Source organism: Columba livia, chromosome 1, assembly GCF_036013475.1.
Source record: "Columba livia isolate bColLiv1 breed racing homer chromosome 1, bColLiv1.pat.W.v2, whole genome shotgun sequence".
Taxonomy (NCBI): Eukaryota; Metazoa; Chordata; class Aves; order Columbiformes; family Columbidae; genus Columba; species Columba livia.
This window is the reverse complement of record NC_088602.1, coordinates 204,751,006-204,773,541: the sequence shown is the minus strand read 5'-3', so window position 1 is coordinate 204,773,541 and position 22,536 is coordinate 204,751,006. Positions and strand designations below refer to the sequence as shown.

At 43.6% G+C, this 22,536-nt stretch overlaps 1 protein-coding gene across 5 annotated transcripts in view; it reads left to right on the top strand.

The window, feature by feature from the left end:
- The window catches only part of CAMK1D (calcium/calmodulin dependent protein kinase ID), a 237,155-nt gene that overhangs the window by 95,763 nt on the left and 118,856 nt on the right, over positions 1-22,536 (top strand). For all 5 annotated transcript variants that reach the window (XM_065049282.1, XM_021298229.2, XM_005510296.4 and 2 more), the window contains exon 2: positions 2,701-2,832. In XM_065049282.1, coding sequence (XP_064905354.1) covers positions 2,701-2,832 — 132 coding nt within the window. The remainder of the gene's footprint in view (positions 1-2,700; positions 2,833-22,536) is intronic.

Sequence of the window (22,536 nt, the reverse complement as noted above, 5' to 3'; positions counted from 1 at the left end):
ATATCTCCCTTTCCGACTGATTCACCCCAAAACTCTCCTTCCATTACCCAGGGGCTCTTCCCAGTACCAGCAATTTCATGCCACAGCCTCATAAAAAACTGGACATAAAAAAATGACCCTGTCAGTGCTCAGGGTTGACATGTTGAGCGAATGCTTTAGCAGAGGTCCAGCTTATTTCATGCTTTAATGAGAAAGGTTGTTAAGGAGATAAGGAATTGGTTTTTATCAGTAACTTGGAGCTCCCGAAAAAATGTCATTTAAATTTGCAAGAGGCTGTTTCCAGCCATTGAACCTGATAGCTGTCCTGGGAAGTGGAGAAAGAAATCCAGCCAAATGGTGAAGGCAGCTGAAATAGAAGTGTTTCCCAAAGCTGCCTTTATTGCGTAGAGGAATATAAAGGGATTTCCTTTATTTTGTTGTCTGAGAATGGCAATGAAATCCAGATCGGGATGGGAACTCTTTGTTTTTATAGTATCATAAACATTGGTAGAGCCGTGTGATCATTAGATGAGAGGTATGAATACACTGATTTTTAACAGCATTTAACTGAAGGCGAAAAAGCTTGTTCAAGACGCAGCTGGAGTGAAGTGCAGTGTTGAAAGCTTAAGCAGATGGGGCTTAAGGGGTTCATGAAATAGAGCTGGGAGCTTCTGAGCGCCCTGGTCTGCAGCTGAAGCTGATAAGCACCAAGGGGTCTCAGGGCTTTCCAGTAAAAGGATTTCATTCATTGCAGTTCTGGTATGGCTGTCCCAAGGATGAGCGTTGGGATGAAAACCCTTTTTGGTGAATCAAATGATTAGGACTGTTGGTAATAGGGAAGCAAAGATTAGGTTTTTAAAAACACTTTGGATTTTTATCGCACAAGCCATTAAGACCAGTTGTTTGGGCTCTGAATTGGAGCCCACGATGCTCTGCTGTGGCAGATTTTACACAAAGCAGAAAACGTTGAATCATTTCTGTACTCAGCGTGGCATAAACACAGTCAGAATCTGGGTCGCTGTCCTTTTCAGCAAAAACGAGGCAAAACATTGTTTGTTCAGAGGGTCAGTGCCACATGTAGACAAGTGTTGAACAACCACCGTAACAGCTTGCAAAGGTCTCTTTTAATCCCTTCCTAAACTTCCCGTTGCCTTTTTCCTATCACTGCTGCCCACAAAAGTGTTTCTTTCCCAAGCAGCAGCCTCTTCCTTTTTGCTAATCCACTTATCCACGGGTTAGTGATTCATTCAGTCGTTTTGCAACTCAGGAACCGTTGGTGAGGTCACAGCTGCTTGTTTGTGTCATCGACATGCATGACTTAAAAAGGAAGAGCCTGGCCCGGAACCGAAACGCTTCTGTTTATCTGCAAATATCTAGATAAGCAGCCGTTGTGAGGGATGAAAGTCAGAGAAAGCTGGTGGTAGCCAGGGCTGCGATCAAAAGTTAATGTTTTAAGAGTGGGCTGGAGTGTGGTGGGGTTTGCTCTGAGTGTTTTTCACAGAGAGCTATTTAGCAAAGCAGAATAAATCTACTGATGGAGGGGAAATAAAGAGACCAGGATGCTTCATTTTATTTTGTATAAATAAAATATGAACCTTCGGCTGGTGGATCCTTCAGTTGTGGTCTGGTTAGATGAGTCTTTGGCTCTGATTGCTCTTGGACAAAGCGGGTGCTCCAGGAGGAGGTTCTGGTGAATAGGAGCAAAGGTTTGCTGTTCCTCCTCACGCCAGTGCTCTGTCTTGCCCAGTAACTCACTGCTAAACCATTAATGAGCGCTAGAACCTGAGAATGGTCCTAATGTGCCATAGCAAGGGTCTATCCGGACCAGCAGTGTCTGAATGATGCTCAAATGCAGAGAAAACAGCGTAAGAACAGAAAAAAAGTGTATAGAGCAGTGACTGTAATGTTTTCCTGGACTCTTCTCATTCAGGTCAAGATGCTTTGGAGGGAAAATGAGAGTGCAAAAAATAATACACTGCTATGGAATAACCTAACGAAGGAGAGGCACTTCACACTCTGGGCAATTAGTGACTGGCTGCTGTGATGAAGTTTCTTTATTTGTGTAATCCTCTCTGGGGTAACAATAGGGAGGCTGCTATTAAAGCCAGCATTGGGACTTGTGGTTTAATCCAATTCTTTGGCTTTAGTGATTACACACGCGGCAGTTTGTGTTGTGGAACAACTCTGTGTACACACAGAAATCCCGATGCTGCTTGCTTGTCTGGGTGAGGTTTGGGCCAATGGTGGGGAGATGCTCTGGGCTGCTGGGAGGACCAGAGCGGAGGTCCCGACCTCTTGTGGTCACTGAGGGACCAAGAGCACTCTTGGCACTGATGTGCCTTTGAGTCCTGGGGTCTTTGTGCTGTTATACGAGCTAAACATCCCAAAACTTTAATCCATCATATCAGCAGCTGGACTATGGCCCATGCCCCTCTGTATAGAAATGATGTTTTCTGGTTTTCAAGCTTTGCTTATACCTCTGCTGGACTACAGTTCTTTGTTACAATCATAATGGGTAAAGCCTTTCATGTTTTGCCTGAGTGTGAATGTCTGCATGTGTCTGTGAAGGCAAAGAAAGATGCTCATAACGCCGCTGTGGTGATTAACAAGAACAGCCATCGAACAACACTCAAAGAACGAGATTCGATGGTTGTGTTTCAGTTAACAGCTGCCAAAGAAAAGGCACTGCTTAAAATTGGGATCTTTCTTTTCTTCTTGCAGGGGTGCGTTCTCCGAAGTTGTTTTGGCTGAAGAGAGAGCGAGTGGGAAACTCTTTGCGGTCAAGTGCATTCCCAAGAAGGCACTGAAGGGAAAGGAAAGCAGCATAGAGAATGAAATCGCAGTCCTGAGAAAGTGAGTATCAGACCTTCATTTCTGCCTCTTCACTTTGATTAAACTCCTGCTTTTAAGGAGCAGGAAGAGTGATTGACAAGTGTGACTGACAGGTTGTTCAGCCCATCACAGGGAGACAAGATCACCTGAGTTGAAATGCTGCTGAAAACGTTTTGAGAAATGCTCCGGTTTTCATTTGTATTAATACAGCCAGATGACTGCAAAGTGGGAAAGAAGTGGAGCTGGGCTGAAGTAAAATCAACGGTGCCCTAAAAAGACCTTATCCACCCAGCAGTTGGGTCACTGGCTTTGAGGAGGGCAAGAGCAGGGTTCTAATTTCCAAGTGCTTAAAACAGTGTGTACATTAATTGCTCTAAAACTAATTAGATGTGACAGATTTTTGTGAGAGATGGTGGTAGCATGTACCATGGAGAAGGTACCTCAGCCACTTCTGAAAGTGACTTTTCAGAGTAATTTCTATTTTATCAGGGTTACCCACAGTGTGTACATTTTCCTGACTATGGCTTGAAGACACAGATAAAAAAAGTCAGCTCCTAATTGCTATGACATCAGTGTAGTCAGTAAAGACTTGATCCTTAACTTCTTCCTCATCTTATGCCCTGAAGGTAGGATTCATCTCACCTGACCTGAGACACTTGAATCTAAACTTGTCACGTTTGAATTCTATCTAAATAACAGAAGGAGGTTGGTAAGTTTAGGATTGGTCCACATAATTTGTTTTAAACTTCTAAAAACACCTTCTCATTGAACTAAAGTTGGTATAGCTACGTTGGAATCTATGTTGGAGTGGGGCAATCTCATTGCTGTTGCTCTGCTGTCCTCAGTGGGACTTCTTGCCCCAGCTCTTGGTCATGTGGAAGCTGATGGCTCGTTATCTGGGCACCATGTCACAAATTTTATCCTAAATCTTTAACTGGATATTTCTCAAGTAAATGCTCAGACAGCCAAAGTCCAAGGAGCAGGTTCAGGGGCACACTCAGCTATCTCGGGTGGCAGAGGGGATCCTTTTCAGTGAAGGGACGTGAGTGGGGCCGCAAACACCTCCAGGCTACCATTGCTGGACCCACATCAGGCCAGTACAATGCAAACCCAGTGATAAATGCAGCATGTTGACTTGCTGTGTAGTTATTGAGAACCTGTCATAAAGCTCAACCGTTACCATCTCCATAACCAGGTCATAACAGCCAATAACTGGCAGCTTGAAATGGTCTTTGTCTATATATTTTTTTTCCCCCTGATACTCATGTGTGGCTGTAAGAGCAGCAATATTGGCCTGCAGTAAGGATTGCCGTGCATCAGCCTTGACCCTAAACTAGTAGAGCGGAGAAACCCTTGAGGTTATTTCTTGCTTCTGTGTTGTGAAACCTTTCTGTTCTCTGCAAACAATTCCTTGAAAAGCCAGGAGGCAGGACCCAGGCTGTGCTATTCCAGCAGCAAGGGCAGGAGAGCGAGTGGGTGGAAAGTTCCTTAATTTCATACATTAGACCTACTTGGTCCCTTGTCCTATGCACTTTAGGACCTTAAGAGAGATTTTTTCCTTCATGTCTTCTGCTGAGCTGTTGCTAATACAAACTTTGCATGTCATTGTATTTATTCTGAAAATAGATGTCTTTGCTAGCAGACACACTATTGAATTTGTATGTGCCACCAAGGAAACACTTAGAAAATAACAAACTGGATCTGCCTACAGTCGAGGAGAGGGGATATCAACTTGTTTCTTTGTTCAGTGGATTCTCTGCTTCAAAAGCTGTCCATAAAAATAGATTTGAGAGAGGTGGAGTGGATCCTGAGCAGCTGTTGCTAAGCTCCAAAGGTATCTAAGTGTCCTTGTTTTGGATTTCTGGTAGCTTAATATTGCTTGGGGATGGCTAATTTGTGTGTTGTCTACTTAGGGGTTGCGCCGAACCTCTGGTGCCGAGGGGGATGTGCACAGAGGGCCCCTGTTCCCCGAGAGAAAGGTGTAGAGCCACAGAGGATGGATGCAAAGCAAATATAAATAGGCACATGTCTCAATCCTAGTCTCTCTTTCTGGTTTTCCATTGTATCTTTGGGGATGCTTAAACTCCAGTGAGATATATCCTGAATATACTCCCTGCAGCCTCTGCCAGCTTTCAGGTGAGCTGCTCGTGGCCCTGTGTGTGTGATGAGCAGGTTTTTATTGTGTCCAGAACTGGTACACACAAGTATCACACGTACATTTTACCCTCAGGCTGCTCTGCAGGAGGTTTGTCCCCCTGCCAGTCCTGCCAAGTCATGCGGATCTGGCAGAATCAATATGGAAAAGCGTTTGAATGATGTAGTGTGTTCAAGTTGTATTTTAAATAATATGTTTTTTTAGATTCAGGATTAAAAGTCTGTGCATGGAATACTGTATGAAGTAGAACCTGGTGATGAAAGCACAAATCCAATGACCCTTGGGTCCCCTCTCAGTTCTGCTGCTGACTTCCCATGTGACCTTAAGTATCTTCTGTCTCAATATGTATTGTCTTTGAAACAGCCTTTATTGAAAACACTTTTGAATAAAAAGTTTTACCTGCAGTTCGTTTTGTAGCCATTTCTCATGTCAGCAGGCCCAGGAGAGCAAGTCCAAGAAGGGAGATTTTTGTGCTGGTCTTTTAGTGTGAAACGGTTGCAGCATCGTGTCAATCCTTGTGTGTCACAGCCAAAAGGCTGTTGGAAGTACTAATCAAATGTTCCGTGTTGGGGAAGGTCAGTGGTCCCCACATGAAGTACATGGAAGGTAAGGAGATTTCATCTCCCTGTCTGAGGGCTTGGATGCTCCTGCTGCCAAAACAGAATAGCACATTTGAGAAGCGATGTTCTGCTAACAGAGGAGCGAGCTGCCAGCCAACTGATCTGCATGTTTGTGTGAGTGCCAGAGTGAATCATGCATACTCCATCATCCTATTTTTTTTTTCCAGCCATGGCCAACAAATCTGTTCTTAAAAAAGAAAAAAGGCGGAAGAGCCGTTAAGTCAATATTTACGCCTAGCAACCTTAACAGGGTTCTTCCAATATGGACTCTTTTGTGTCCCGTGGAAATCCATGGCAACATTCCCCAAAGACTCGAATGGGTGGGGATGGAGTGGGAAGGAGCTCGTTGACTGCAGCACCAGGAGAGATTGAGTCTGCACTTAATCCGGGAGCCTGAGCCCAACAAAATGTTTAAGCATGCGCCTAATTTTAGACAGTTATTTGTGCCGGTGAAATCTCTGAGTAGGTTGAGCTCACTTTGCTGAACTCAGGCCTAAAGTGATGAAAGAGTCACCTGTGTTTGGTACCTCATCAGGGGAAGGGGGGGAGTTTTCTTAATGTCTTCAGTTAGTACCTGGACGGTGCCCAAGGATTCCTATTTCTTTTAATTGTGTGCTGGCTGCCTGCAGCTGGACACAGGGCAAAATATTACGTCTTATCACAAAGTCAGGTGAAAAGTCAGGCTGCATCATTTTTAAGCTTTAAATTGTATTTATTTTGCAGTGTAAAATGTGATGTTGTTTAGAATCCGAGGGAGAAAACTGGATCTCTAGGACAGGACTATCACAGCCCTATTAACTAACTGGCTGTGGGGTCACCTTTGTGTGATTTTTCCTGACCTGAGATGTGAGGAGTTTCATAACCTGCTCTGAAATCAACCATTCTGTTTAGAGCAGAAAGGTAAATGTGATCCTTTCCATTGTTTGCTGTAGGACAGAGGAAATTTCTTCCACTTAGGGTGATTTTCCAGGTGTGAACATGCTGAAAGATGTCTGCTGTTAGACGGGTTCCTGAAGGCAGTAGGTGCTGCGAAGAGTTGGACGGCACAGAAGCACCAGTCTGATGTTCTAGTTAAATAGAAAAAAGAACTTTGTAAGAGCCAAACAGAGGCTACAGACAGTGGCTACACCACTGTTTGTCACAAGAAACTTTCTAGCTGCCTGGGTGATAATTGCACAACCATACAGATTCGGTGCCAGGTCAAGCAAGGGGAGGAGCAATAAACTGTGTGTAGCCCTGCATGCAGGTGTATTGATTACTTAATAGCAGTAATATGCTCAAGTGGGTGTCTTGTTAAACAAATACTGCTTAGCTAGCAAATCATACTCTGCTTTAGCTAGTTTCTGCTGAACAGGTATTTTTAAAATAATTTCTAAAGTATTTAGATATTTCTTACCCTCATCCCCTCTCCTTTACTCTCCTAGATCCTCTGGGAGAGGCACCATTAAATTCCTTATTACAAATCAGAACCGTGCTGAATTGCAGACTGAAGACATTTTTCCTATTAGCATGACTGAACCATTTCTAGCAGGTCAGCTAAAATCCTACTGATACTTTCCATTCCTGTTTCTTAGAAAGATATGGGGACTGGGTGCTCAAGCAGTAATTCATGCATTGCCCTTTATATGCCTGCACCTAAATCCAGGAGCTTCCGCTATAATAAGGGGCAGGGAAAGAGCTGGGAGGCATCCTCCTGAAAAGTCTGGGAGGTCAGGGCTGTACCCATCATAAAACTAAGCAAAAACCAGCAACGGAAAGTTTTCCTAAAGTGGATGAAAGTGTAGGTGTTCCTGCTCTCCCAGAAATCAAGTGATGGTCCATCCCTTGCTCCATCCCAGGAGGTAGCACCATTCACAGCATTGAAGAGGACACCCTTGATAACAAGTATGGAAAAACCACCCCTTCTCAAGATTTACATGAAGACTGCAAAAATAATTTCAAAAATTGTGCCTTATTGCTCCTTTTCAGTAGGCCATTGACAAACTCCCCCCTAAAACCTCTCTGTTCCAGATTCTTGCTCTGTAGGAGCTCATCCCTCCGGGGCCAACCCCAGAGCCTCTAGGAAGATGAATCCAAATTTAGTTTTGAAACCCATTAGTTACCTCTGATTAAACTCTTCTGTGCAATTTAACTCAGAATCAAAGGCTACATTAATTCTGAATAAAATTGGCCATGCAGAAGTTTAATGTGCCCTAACATGAATTCAAGCATTTAATTAATTCAGATCAACATTCCTGAGTGACTTTGTGGGGCAGATTCATCTATTCAAGCCACGGCTGTCTCTGGGTCAAAAAGTACAGCCCTTGCAGGCCTGGATGGTCCCATACTCCAGTTTCCCAGTTTGAAGGCTCTGCTGGTGCCCAGTAGTGCTCACCTTTGGGGATTATTTTCCTCTGCAGGGTCATGCAACTGGAGTATGGGGCCGGACAAATTGAAGAGGAGACACTCTGATCCTGTGTTAGTAAGTGCTGACATAAAAGTGATGGCAATTAGATTGTGTATCTGCTGCAAAAACAAAGCTGTGGGATTGGAGTTTAAGGAGTTAATGACTAACTACCTCTTTACACCACAGAACTAAGAGCTCCTTTTCCTGTAAAGCAATGACTGAGTTAGTTAGGAAAGGAAGAAAAAAAAAAACAACACCACCACACTGGGTATCTCTGTCAGGTAACATTATTTATCTGAAGCTTTGCTTATCTTATTGACAAAACAGGCTCGCTGCTTTTTTTCCCTCCTTTTTTTCCCCTTCTGTGAATAATGGTGAGGAGATAGGCTGCCGCAGCAAGAATTGAAGAGACAGCTGGTTGTCATATTAAGTAATGACTTTCAGAGAAAGCTTTTATGTAGATTTACTTGTTAAAACCTGGCTTGCTCACACCGCAATGGTTGCGCTGGGGTGACAGAAGGCGGACTCTGCTCTCCCCATGCGGCCGTGCTCCAAGATCTGCCATCCGCACATCAGGGCATCCCCAAAGCGGTCACCCCAGCGAGGCCCTGAGGATGGCTTGGGGTGCCCAGGTGTGTGGCTCCCAGTTAGGGGGTGACGACCAGTGGCACCATTAATGATGCTGATGTCAGTGGTGCAAGAGTGTGGCCCTTGCAAGAATATATTCCAAGAATATATCGTGTTCTACAGCTTCCTCACAAGGGGAAGAGGAGGGGCAGGCGCTGAGCTCTTCTCTTTAGTGATCAATGACAGAACCCGAGGGAATGGCAGGAAGATGTGCCAGGGGAGGTTCAGGTTGGACATTAGGAAAAGGTTCTTCACCCAGAGGGTGCTGGACACTGGAACAGGCTCCCCAGGGAGGTGTCACAGCCCCAAGCCTGACAGTGTTCAGGAAGAGACTGGACAACACCCTCAGACACATGGTGTGAACTGTGCAGGGACAGAAGTTGGGCTCAGTGATCCTTGTGGGTCCCTTCCAACTCAGGACATTCCATGATTCCGTGACATTTTTGGTATCGGGCATGGAGAGACTCCACCTTTGCCCTCAGGTGTCTGCTGAGCTGGCCCAGGTGCCTGGTGGGACCTTCGTCCCCACCCCTGGGGTCACCCCAAGTGCTGGGTGCTTTGGGCATCCCAGCTGGGGAGGCGGGTGAGGGGTGGGGAGGAGCCAGGATCTACAAAACACGGCAGGGTGGGGGGACGGTTGGCGTGCCTGGAGGTTGACATCAGCTTTAGACCATGAGGTCATCTCCCAAATCAACGAGATGTGGACTGGATGAATTGCCCTTCTCGGGTTTCAGGTAAAAGTGAATCTGACCCTATACATGTGGGTACAGCACAGGATGGCTCTGCCTTGGCACTCGCAGTTGACTTCTTGTTAAGCAACTCATTTTGCCGCAAAGAATTCATGTGAGTGAAAAAAAAGGTGAAACCTGAAACAAAGCTGACACCATTTTTGATCACTGAGATGCTGGAAACTTTATCAGGAAAGACTTTGCAGGCAGGACTGCCTGGATTATATTTCATGCTAGATTAGATGTAAGCAGATGTAGGGAAGCAGATCAAGGCATCTTAAAAATCCTAAAATACATTAAACGAGAGAGGAAAAATCCCCTCCAAAATAGCAAACACAAACAAAATCCCTTCTGTCTTCTCTGGTTTTACACAGTTTTCGTTTACATGCAGTGTGTTCTGTAATAGCTTTAGCTGTGGTGTGTGACATCCCTGTGTTCCAGCCTGTCTCTGTGCTGTGTGTATGCAGACAGTTTGCTCCTTCAAGTATGTTATAGTGCGATAAGTCATTTTGCTGTAATTGCTGGGTGACAATGCAGCTGTCCCCTCTTCTGGGTGGCGACATTTTACCGAATCTCCCTTGCATAACTGTTCTTCTTCAGGGTCACCCCGTACCCTGAGCCAAAAAATGGCCTGTCCGTGCTGGGAGGAGGATGCAGGTCAGACGGGATTAAAGTACATTGTCACTCAGAGCTCCAGCTTGGACAATAACTCGATGTGTTATAGAACAAACAGTTGCTTTCTGAAATAGTTGCTCTAAGATGCTTTCAAATTAGTAGAATGGGTTTTTCAGCTTTAGCTGGAGTCTGCGACTGCACCCTGTGTGTGGTGTGTGTTGACCCCATCCTATGCATAGCTGGAATTACAAAGCCAGGCTCCTTTCAGAGCTCTGAGATAAAGAATGATCATATATTCCCTATTTTCCAGTATTTATTACTCAGGAAGATGGTTACAATTTTGTTTCAGTGCTATAAGTATCTGGTTATATGCACTATTACCTATTAAAAAAGGAAAGAATTGTCAAGATGCATAAAGACTCTTTAATACGATCTAACAGTTTGATAAATAACTCAGCTTTATATCTGGATGCATAAGGTCTGTCTTTGTTAACACCCACATGTTTAAAGCTAAGAGTTACCTAATTTGCAAGCAGATGCCTTCAGTTTGGGATCGTGAAGCTCACAGAAGCTAAAGTGATTTAGTCTTTGTGTGGGAGGACACGCAGCTGTGAGACTATCCCAAAATAAGGTAGATTTGAGGAGTTAAAAATTGCAATGGCTCCGTTTGAAACAGTGCTGCAACTTGGTGTTTAGAGCATGCAGGTTTTGGGTGGTGCAGTAGTAATAAAGACAGCATTTTGAGAAGTCCTTACTACCCAGACCTTCAGGAACATGTTGGTGGCTAAAATCTGCTGAAGATACAGTCCCAAGTGGCTTCATTAGGCAAGAAAGAATCACAGAATCACAGAATGTCAGGGATTGGAAGGGACCTCGAAAGCTCATCCAGTCCAATCCCCCTGCCGGAGCAGGAACACCCAGATGAGGTTACACAGGAAGGTGTCCAGGCGGGTTTGAATGTCTGCAGAGAAGGAGACTCCACAACCCCCCTGGGCAGCCTGTTCCAGTGTCTGTCACCCTCACTGAGAAGAAGTTTCTTCTCAAATTTAAGTGGAACCTCCTGTGTTCCAGTTTGTACCCATTACCCCTTGTCCTGTCATTGGTTGTCACCGAGCAGAGCCTGGCTCCATCCTCATGACACTCACCCTTTATACATCTGTAAACATTGATGAAGTCACCCCTCAGTCTCCTCTTCTCCAAGCTAAAGAGCCCCAGCTCCCTCAGCCTTTCCTCACACGGGAGATGCTCCACTCCCTTCATCATCTTTGTTGCCCTGCGCTGGACTCTCTCCAGATACTTCCACTTCTGTTTTTTCTCACGAGATTCTTCATGGGGAATGTGGAATATCTTGTCCAAAACTAAGTTTTTTTTCCATGAAAGTAATTCCTGTTTAAAGGTCTCGTGGCATTAGCAAAGTGAAGATGTCCTTGTCAAAATGTTATTGACATACTGCATTTTGCCTGTTTTCTCTAACTTAATCTTGAAATATTAACTGGAGAGTTCTGTGTTTTCTCTTAAGTTATTGTGGTGTACTGCTGGGAGACAGTTTCTAACCACAAGATCACTGCATTTTGAAGACTGGTCAGAGTTATTCACATGCACAGTCAATGCACATCAATAGATATTATTTTATCTTACTTCCATGCCATTAAAATCCATGGCATTAACTCATAAAACACTGGAGTTATCTAAGTGATGAATTAGAGTTAGAATTTGTGAAGCATAGCACAGAAGAAAACAAGCAGATGCAAGGTGGGATTCATCTGGCTAGCTGGAAGCATCCTCAAGGTGCGCAGCTGCATCTGAGCTCAAATCTTGCTGTGGAAACCATCAAATATGCATTTCTAAGTAGATCAGAATTTACAGGGAGGAAAAACAAGTACTCAAAAAATGTCAGTTCAAGAAGGTAGAAACAGAAATCTTATCAGCAGTGACAGTTTTCATGAGCACACCTTGTCCAAAGGGGCTGTTTGCTCTCAGCTGCATGAGAAAATGCTTTATGAATACAAGCTGATATATTCTGGGTTTCCATTATATGGAATTAGACCAGTGATGTTATCGGTGGGCCAGCTTTTGTGATGTGTGATCCCAGCGTGAATTTAAAACAACTCCATTGGCAACTTGTACCTCCTGTTTTCATTTACAGAAGATGAATCACAATTACATTTTGTGTCTCAGTAAGGTCGTGATTGTAGATGTCTTGAAACAGAGATTGGCAGAGGGGGGCTGCCTTTGACCATAGGAAAACGGGAAAATATCTGCACTCTGTTCCACTTTCAATTACACCGTGTTAAACTGAACAGCAACCTCTGTGTTTGGAATATATCCAATATATCCTGAATTGACAGCTGCATAAATTAATTGGTATTTGGCCAACTAAGTCTTCAGTTGTCATCTGTAATACATATTGATTCACTCTTACAATGCTTACTCATACACTTCGTTTGTGCTCAGTAGGAATTTTGAAGGTAAAAAGAAGTTTAAAAAAAAAACTGTAGGTACAGAATTTGTCTTTTAACAAAGAAAGAAATCCAAGACACTAGTACCTAGTACCCAGTTTGATCAAAGAAATGGCGTTGACAAGTTTTTTTCCAAATTAAGCCTTGATTAAAAAAATTATACATTTTAGTTTTTTAATTATGCTTCATATACATAAAGAATCAGCTTAATCCGAACAGATTGTTTTTATTCTGAATTAAGAGTGGCCATACTAGGAATTTGTGTTTCTGCAACTGTAGGACTTTAAGCCTATTAATCAAATCAGTTTTCAAAGTAAAGCCTAATATTTCCCTTGGTGGCATCTGTGTTTCTGTGTCTCAGGGACATCTGCCTATATTGCCCAGTTCTTAAACCTCTACAAGTGCAGAAATCTCTGAGTTAGTTTTAATACTGACAATTTGTATTAGTAAGTGGCCTATGAAATTATTTCCCTAAGGATATGCGATGGCTAGCTTTTACTTTGCTGGATATTTTATCCAGTTAAAATTAGGGAGCATTACATGAAACAGGGAGGTTATTGCCTCCTTTACTTCTCCATTCACATAGGTGAACTCAAGCTTTCTTGGAGACAGTACACTCTTTTTGAAGGCATTTTAAATATATGTTAGCAGAATGGGGTTTTTGTACTTGAAAGTTTGTTCAAAAACTTTGAGAAGGGATAGTAGTAGGAAGCATTAACAAATAACCTAATATATATTATAGCTCTATGCTGAATACAAAACAACTGACAAATGCATAGCAGTGAAGTCTGACAGATATGTCTTTGCACATCAGCATTGACTCCTTCAGAGATCAGTCCAAAATTTCTATATATAATCTGTTTGGTTCCCACCAAATAGAATAACAGCCTGCTTCAAATATCTTCATACCTTTGTGATATCTCCTGTCTTGGCTGACGCACCAGGGATTAAACTGGGACCTTTTTGGGCTTACACGTATATATGTTTACAGCCTCAGCTAAGCAGCCGTTCCCTGCGGGCAACTGGAAGGGATTCAGACCTTGGTGGACCAGGTGCTGAGCACAATAGTTAACACATGCTGATGTACTTCTTTGAAAAGTACACATCAGAATGGGGTTGTTTTTGAGCTGTCTAAGACTTTTTTTAATCCCCTTCCACCAAAATCAGAAGAGTCCACATGCAGTAGCAATATGTAGCACGATGCATTTTGTCAGGAAGCATCTCCAGAGCAATCTGGTCACTTGCATGTCTGCTGTGAACTTGGAAATTAGAACAGAAAACAGTGGCTGTTCACAGCTTTTCCCTTAAAAGGGGTGATAGGGGATTCCTAACTGAAAAAGAAGAGGAAAAGGCTTTTTCATTATTTTTTAAGTGCTCTCATATGTGAGCCACAACAAATATGTGGATATGGCATGATCCACAAAGATGCAGATTTTATTGGCATTTACATATAGAAACGCCAGTTCTTCCCTCGCTAAAGAGAAAATGTTACTGTGATAGCAACGGTTGTCTGCTTTTATATTTACTACGAGTGCATTGGTGGGAGGGAAGTTGAAACCTTTGGTGAAGTTTGAAACTTTTTCTTCTGTGTTTTTGGACACGTGAGACAATTGCTGTTGAGTGGAGCTGCTGCATGTCCCACAGTGTTTGTGTCTTGAAGGCATCATTCTTGCCATTTATGGTTTACAAAACATGCATCCAGGCCGTGTGGCATCAGCGTGGGGAAACGAGCACTCATCGTTAACAAATAGACATGGGTAATATGATCTAATGCTATTCTGGTCAATAGGAAAATTCATAGTTGTTGAACTTGGTTACGTGACTCTTCGAGGCTCCCTTGAGACTCTCAGCCCACAACAGAAGTGGAAAGAAGCCGAAGCTGAGATTGTCTGCGAGGTTTGTAGGGCTTTGCCTTGTGCAGTCATGCAGGGTGAACAGAGAGCTTTAGACGTGGCCTCCTTGCCTGGTGTCCAGTGCCTCCCAAACTGCAATATCAAAAAAAAAAAGTAGCCCATATGTGTATGTATCACAAAATCACAGAATGGTTGGGGCTGGAAGGGACCTCTGGAGATCATCCAGTCCAACCCACCTGCTAAAGCAGGTTCACCAGAGCAGATCCCACAGGAATGTGTCCAGGTGGGTTTGACTGTCTCCAGAGAAGGAGACTCCACAACCTCTCTGGGCAGCCTGGTCCAGGCTCTGGCACCTCAAAGTAAAGAAGTTTCTTCTCATATTCAGATGAAACCTCCATTGTGCTTCAGTCTGTGTCCATTGCCCCTCAATCCTATCATTGGGCACCACTGTGATGAGCCTGGTCACATCCTTTGTAGCTTAACTCTTCTACAGGTAGTTCCTCCATCCATAACTCAACCAGAGCTAAGCCAACACAGGATCCTGGCTTTCCCATCCTGTCTCAGGATGATGGGTGGGCACAGCGGGTGTTTTATGGCGTTACTGCTGACTTAGGTTGCCGTGGCTCAGGCCAGAGTCCACCCTGCAGAGAGGGAGTCTTCCAGGGACTCTCCGTGTCCCTTCTCCACCCCTTCATGTAGCTGTACAACTGGAACAAGGGAATCCAAATGCTCACGTCCCTGAGAGGATGGGGAATGTGGTCTGCATCTTACAAAGTGGGGTTTTCTCCTCCCAGGTCTTGCTGCTGGAACTAAGTCAGTTTTCCTTCTAGAACTTGAAAGATCAGGCACAGAGTTCACTACCAAACTTTCCCCCAAAAGGATGGGGTTGGCACATAGAGATTTTCCCTTCTCTTGGCTCTGATTTACTGTTAGGGCCCTGAATTGCTGACTTTGTTTGGAATTCCGTCTTTCATAAGAAGCATATGTTTCTGATTTTCTTTCTTATGATGACATAGTTTGCACTCTTACCCGAGATCTGTTTTCTTAATAGGACCAAATATATTTGGAATAATTGTGAACTGCTCTGGGAATGGTATATTAATGTCAGTATTTCTGGCAGTTTTTCACTGTTTTTCTTGCCCTGGTTTTGAGTGTTAAATAACTATTCAAGCTGGAAACACCTTATTCACTTGATGTTAACATAATCTGATTTGTTTTATTTTAGTGCTGTTTATGCTCATAGAGTAGCTGATATAGGTAAACAGCCATTAGCAGGCTGATTTGTGGAGGATTTAGTAAATAACAGGAAGGGTATGTCAGTTGGTGTAGAGTGTTGTGCTCTGCATCAGTTTACACCCAGGAGAATCTTACAAGCTTTAGAGACCTGATCCTGTATTGACTGTGTCACATCCACGTCTCAGGTGGACTTGAGTGACGTTTTTAAAAGCATCTGCACAGGAGAGATATCTGGATCCCAATGAAATTCCCTGTTGGGGAGATTAAAGGACATTAGGAGACTTCATGAGTTTCGATACTGCCAGCTATAAAATATCCTATGTCACAGATACAACTGCAGCATCCATACAGGACATGACAGCTTTCTGCTCTTGAGGACTGGTCATATATAGTCCATTATTTTCCTTCCAGTCCTTCGCTTTCTTGGACCACAAAACAATAAATTTCAGTCCTGTCTCCCAGAACCTGGGAGTGCTGGGTCTGTCTCCGTTAGCACTTTGATCCCTCTTGGCTTTCTGCTTGCCTGAAGGCAGCAAATTGGAAATAATACAAACCTTGAAGCATCTCAAAATACAGGGTTTACACTCTCTTTAGGATAGATCGCATTTTTTTAATCCAATTTACATGTCGGGACAGTTTGGATTGTGGCATGCGAAGGATAAACTGTAGAATAATGGTAGGCAGTTTGGCTTAGTTAACACACAAAGCACCTCAGGAGCTTCCATGTGGGGGTCTTCTTCACCCAACGGAGCAGTTTATCTCCAGCAAACAAGGTAAAGAGAGTATCTTTAGTGCAGGGGTGGCCAGCCTGCCCTCCATTGTGCCTCTTCCATCTTCTGGGAGAGACGTATGTGGTGTGAGATGGAGGACTCAGCTCACCATGCTGCTGGTCTTCCTCTTGCATCCTTTTGGAAACCTTTGTAAGACTCTCTTGTAAAAAAACAAACCAAACCAACCACAGCAAAAACCCCAAACAAAACAAAACAAGTACACAAACAAAAAAACACACACAAAAAAACAAACCCACAAAATCAAGCAGGACCCAAACTGCCCAAAAGTTTGGGTTCATTTTGGACTAGGCTTCAGGTAAACCCTCTCTTTAAACTCTGTGTTTAATTCTGGAAGGAGAAAGTCACTCACCTGATCTGACCTTCTACCTCAAGTGGGCTGTGTTATTTCATCTGTGGGTGCTGTATAGATCCTGATAACTGGATTTGACTAACACGTAGTGGTTAGAAAGGTCGCCAGGCTTCATGGGAGTCTCCTGCTTATTCACTAGACCTGAGAAATCATCCCTCATACTCCTGCCAAAAAAATAAACCATTATTCCCATTTATCTGGGTTTAACTTCTATTGACTTGTGGGTATGTTTCTTGATGTATTAAAAAAAAAAGGTGTTTCTTTAATTTTCTGCCTATATAGGTGCTTGTTTTGCGTAATCTGTTTTTACTAAGCAGAATTGAGTAGGGTTCTTTTTTATAGACACCCTTTGGCACCTAGAGAATATTTTTGTCGTCCCTCATGTGTATTCTGTAGCTGGAAGTGTTCTCATGGCACATAATGATTTACGGGGGAGTATGATGGGAGAGAAAAATGACTTTTCAGAGTGGGGTAATCCTGAAAAGAGTGCTTGATTTGGTAATAATCCTGCTGATAATCCAGATTTTATCTTCATTTAGTATTAAGTGCCCCTGTGAAGTTTGTTTAAGTGAGAGGTAGGAAGAGCTGATTTTAGTAACACACTGATGCTGTGGGGGTGAAACACAACAGGGACCTGCAGCCAAGGACATGAAATAATCTGGAAATGGTGCAAAAGGAGGGGTTTTGGTGGGGGAATCAGCTCCCTGACTGCTGTGATGATTTCTTTCTTGTTTTTAGGAAAATGAAAGAGCATAAGTCCAAGAGCTTATTCTGGAAACAGCTTTATAATAATTATTTTCAGCCATTTGAATAGGCAGGTACTTTAATTTTTTTTCCATTGGCAGGGCCAGCTCCTACACAGCAATCTAACTTGAAATCCCTGTAGATATACATATGTTTTGTTTCCTAGTAAGTGCTGGAGCTCACAGCATTTTGAATTGGCCTCCAGCGCTGTGGCCACTCTACAAAGGAGAAGATGGTGTTAAGGGATGTTGGTGTCGCTGAGAGTGTTGGTGTCTGTGTTTTTGTTCTTGGTCCTGGCCATAGTCTCCCTTCTCCAACGTGGAGAAACAAGCTCGGAAAATAGGACTTTTCCGAGCCTATTCCGGACTAAACTTTGCGTTTGAGCGTCCTAAAAGAGCATCTTCCCCAAGCGCCCTCCTGCAGCCACACATGCCCCTGGGCTCATTGGATGGTGGCAAAGCCCTGCTGAAATAACACTTTTGAAGGAAAATCATAACCATTGCTGCGTTATATAAATATCACTACTTGGCACTGTTATACAGAGCCATAAGTATTGCTGGGAGAAAGCAGTTAATTAAAAACTAATTTGCAGAGCAGTCTTTTCCTTGTATTAAAAGTAAAGCAGAGCATCATGAGCAGTTGATCTTGCTGTTTTGTAAACAATTTTCCCCACACTTTCTCCTCTTTACTTTTGATGATGTTGAGGAACTATACTGCTGATCAAAGAAGCCGCGTAGACTCTGCTATGGTGGGACCAGAAGCTTTTCCACAGTTCTGCCAATAGGAGTTATTTATCCAATAACATAGCAAAAATGGTCCTCACTTGGCATCATTACACTTGTAGTAACCCACCCTTCCCTAGGAGACATAATGCACACACATTGCTCTAAACAGAAAATATGTTTAAACTTGACACATGGCCACAGGGATGCTTTTGCGATTGAGTAATCTAGGAGTAAGACAGATTGGAGGAGGTATGGGAGCAAGATGAAAAGATTTCACCAACATGGATGGTGGAAAAAGGTTCCCAAACAGTTAATTCCTGCTGCATTTTTTGTGCTCTTTGCTTAAAATAGAAAAAAACCTGAAAGTGTTCTCAAATGCTAGGAATGCGAATGGGAACTGTGAACCTTGCAAGCTCGCAGCTTGTTTGAATTTGCCTTTAGCATGTCATAGGTAGTGGAATTTACAGGTAAGCTCTAAAAAGATGAGTGAAATTATGTAGCAGATCCTTCTTGCACTTGAGGAAGCGGTCTTCAAATGTCATCAGAGGTGCATCCCTATAGCTGAGACTCATGGTCAGATGCTGGTCATAGTCCTGGCTGGAAGAAGGTTTGAAAATATACAGACAAGGGCTCAAACCTCCCCTGAGTCAAAACTCAATTAAACAGGGATCAATAAGCACTTGGGGCTGCAGAGGAATGGGGGTTCTGGTGCTCCTATCATGGGCTAACCCAGGTCCTTTTTGCCTTTTGTGGGGCAATCTGCTGCTTGAACCAGCGCTTCTCATTCCTTCCGGTTCCGCAGCGAGATGCCCACGAGGATTTGTGTCAATCCGAGGAAGCTACTTTTGTGTGTAAGTTGTCTCATGCAGAACACAGTGTGCACCGTGTATTACAAAATGGATTTGTCTGTAAACAATGCTGACCTTTACCATGCTGCAGTCTGCTTGAAAAGAATGCCCTGAGGAGACATATTCCACCGAGTAGACAACACTGTGATTTCTGTAATTTGTGTGTGGTATTTCTGACTTAGGAAAGGCTGAGCCATTTCAGTGCTGTCACTCCTCACCAGATACCTTAACACCTTCTTGTCCAGGCTATGGCTTGTAATGCTGCCCTAAGCCAAATTATTTCAGTAAGGTGTCTAAAGCATAGTTGTCTCAAGAAGAACTCCAGGTTTTTTGTAGTTTCCTTTGGTTGGAGTCATTTGGGCTCCTCACACAACTGACTTGTCTGCTATGACCAGAAAGGCCGTATGCAAACTGTCATTGATGTGACATGCTTTGTGGTATGTGTGGTATAACTCCATTTGTGTGTGCATCTCTTAGCCCTAAAGGAATATCTTTAACGAACATGGTTTGTAACTGTCTCTCACCAAGGTCTTTTGGCACTGTGTTTGCAACACTGCCAATGATGAAGTACACGTTCTCTGTGTGATGAAGGCACGTTCTCTGCCCGTGGAGAGGTGGAAGTGTTTCCTTAAGGTCTGTGGGAAAAGTGTTCATGAAAAAACAGGTTTTTCAGCAGATTTTGTGGTGGCAAGGACATTGACATTGGTTGAAATCATCATTTGGATTGTGGTGGTGCTTGCGGGCCTTCCTGGACTAAAATCCTTTAATAGTAATTTCTGTAGAAAAAACAAAACTTTGCAGGGACACATACTGTGTCCCCTCCTGCTGTCCTTCCAGAGGCTCTTCCAGACTATTGAGATGTCTTTTCTCCTGTCCCTTTGGGCCTCTTAAACCTGTCACGTCTGACAGCTCTTGCTGAAATAACTGAGTCTGGTAGAAAGATGAATGCTCCTTGGGGTAGCATAAGCCTAATTTAGTGTAAAAGTTTTCTAGATTAGTACCAAAGCCTGTTGTTGGGTGCCCTACAGAGCAGGGGACCAGCACAGGCTGAAACATTGTGATGGGATGCAGCACATGGATGTTTGGTCAACCCATGGTGAGAATGAAACTGGGCAGCGAGCCCAGTCAGAGCCAGACAAGGCAAAGATGCTCACTGGGAGTCAAGGTGGTGATCAACTCCTTTTGTTTCCTTTCTGGGAACTGGAAATGGTCCCATCTCACTCAAGATGTCATTGCGGTAGGATACCAGCCCTCAAATGGTTAAGTGCTGATGCTTGTCTGACGTATTTCCCTCTTTGGAAGAATGTGTTAAGCGCTAAATGATGCATAAGCCATGTTGGAGGCAAGGGTTACATTCTGTGTGAAACTGTACACAGACTATTTATTTTTCATTGATTATTTTATTCTGGTAGCCAGGTGTGGTTCCAGGCTAAATTGACATGCCAAGCATGCCAGGAAGCAGAGCAGTCATTTGCATTCCTCTAAACAAACACATCCTCTAATTACTGTTTTAAAGGTGATCTCGTATAGGAAGAAGCAATAGCAAATAATTGTATAGGGTGGGACGTGTAGACTGGCACTGGAGTGAAAAAGACATCCTGAAGTTGTAATGACTTGTCTATACTTGGCATGCTGCTTTGCTTTCTCCAAGTCTCATCGGTTTACCACCGCTTTATGTTCTTTGTTTTTATTATTTGCTTTTTCCCATGCATATTTTAACAGGTGAATGCATGTAATATCAGCTGGGGATTGAATAGGGGTGTCCTGTGGTAAAGAGAGAAAATGCTGTAGCTTGAGTTAGAAGAGTCCATCTCTGCAGGAGAGGTTATAATAAACTCTTAACAACTACACCTGGGGATGGATCCAGAACAGGCAGTCATCTTGTATCTTGAGGAATGCGCAATCAAGACGAGCCAAAATGTCTTAGTAATTAAGACTGCAGTCAACTTTTGCTGTGAAGCCCAAATTTTGATCCTCTCTTATCCCTCTGGTCATGGCTTGCAAAATTTAATTGGCCTCGAAGATGACATATTTATTTTGAAATAGGGTGCTTTGATTTCTGCAGGATGAAAAGGAAGTTAATCCAATTCATTTTTAGTGACAAACCACTAGACAAGTTGGCATTTGGGTGTTCTTCTGAAGTTGCCATCCCCTACTGTTACTGTGCCACTGGCAGCAATTCTGGGCAAGTTACAGGTGCTGAGCAGCCTCACTGTCTGCTTGCCTCTGTGCTGGATTATAATGACAGAAGCTTCAATTTGAGCTTGTTTTTTTATTCATGTGTTGTTTAGCAGAGTCAGACGATCTCCCATACAGTATGGTGGAGATCATGGCTGTATAATTACTCTGTGTTATTAAGTGTCTCTAAGAATTCCTCAAATGCTCTTTATACTTCCACTTCAAAAAAAATCTGAAATTATTTAATCAAAAATCAGTGACATTGTTAAACGAAATTACCTTCAAGTTATCTAGGTTGAGGTTGTTTCCCTCTTCTTTGTATGAACCTTTTCTGTCATTTCTGTTACGCATTTTGTGTATTATAAAACCCTCTTCCTCGCTCTCTGAGAGGAAAGCAACGTGCTTGGAAAAAGCAACCTTTTAGAAAACATCCCAGTGTTCAAGATCTCTGCAGATTTCATCAAAAGTCCCTGTCATCTGGTTGAAGTTCCATGTTTCAACAAAACACGTGTAATTTTACCACTGATGGCAGCCACAATGTGTCACGGCAATGTGTCCGGCAATGGGGCACATGGACCAACACTTGAGATACCAACCCAGGCAGATACTCTGCAAAAAGCACAGGAATGAATCACAGAATCACAGAATGTCAGGGATTGGAAGGGACCTTGAAAACTCATCCAGTCCAATCCCCCTGCAGGAACACCCAGATGAGGTTACACAGGAAGGTGTCCAGGTGGGTTTTGAATGCCTCCAGAGTAGGAGACTCCACAACCTCCCTGGGCAGCCTGTTCTAGGCTCTGTCACCCTCACTGTGAAGAAGTTTCTTCTCATATTTTAGTGGAACCTCTTGTGTTCCAGTTTGTACCCATTACCCCTTGTCCTATCATTGGTTGTCACCAAGAAGAGCCTGGCTCCATCCTCATGACACTCACCCTTTATATATCTGTAAACATTAATGAGGTCACCCCTCAGTCTCCTCTTCTCCAAGCTCAAGAGCCCCAGCTCCCTCAGCCTTTCCTCACACGGGAGATGAGATCCCTTCAGCATCTTTGTTGCCCTGCGCTGGACTCTCTCCAGCAGTTCCCTGTCCTTCTGGAACTGAGGGGCCCACAACTGGACACAATATTCCAGATGTGGTCTCACCAGGGCAGAGTAGAGGGGCAGGAGAACCTCTCTGACCTACTAACCACCCCCCTTCTAATACACCCCAGGTACCATTGGCCTTCCTGGCCACAAGGGCACAGTGCTGGCTCATGGTCATCCTGCTGTCCACCAGGACCCCCAGGTCCCTTTCCCCTACACTGCTCTCTAATAGGTCATTCCCCAACTTATACTGGAACCTGGGGTTGTTCCTGCCCAGATGCAAGACTCTACACTTGCCCTTGTTATATTTCATTAATATGAAGAA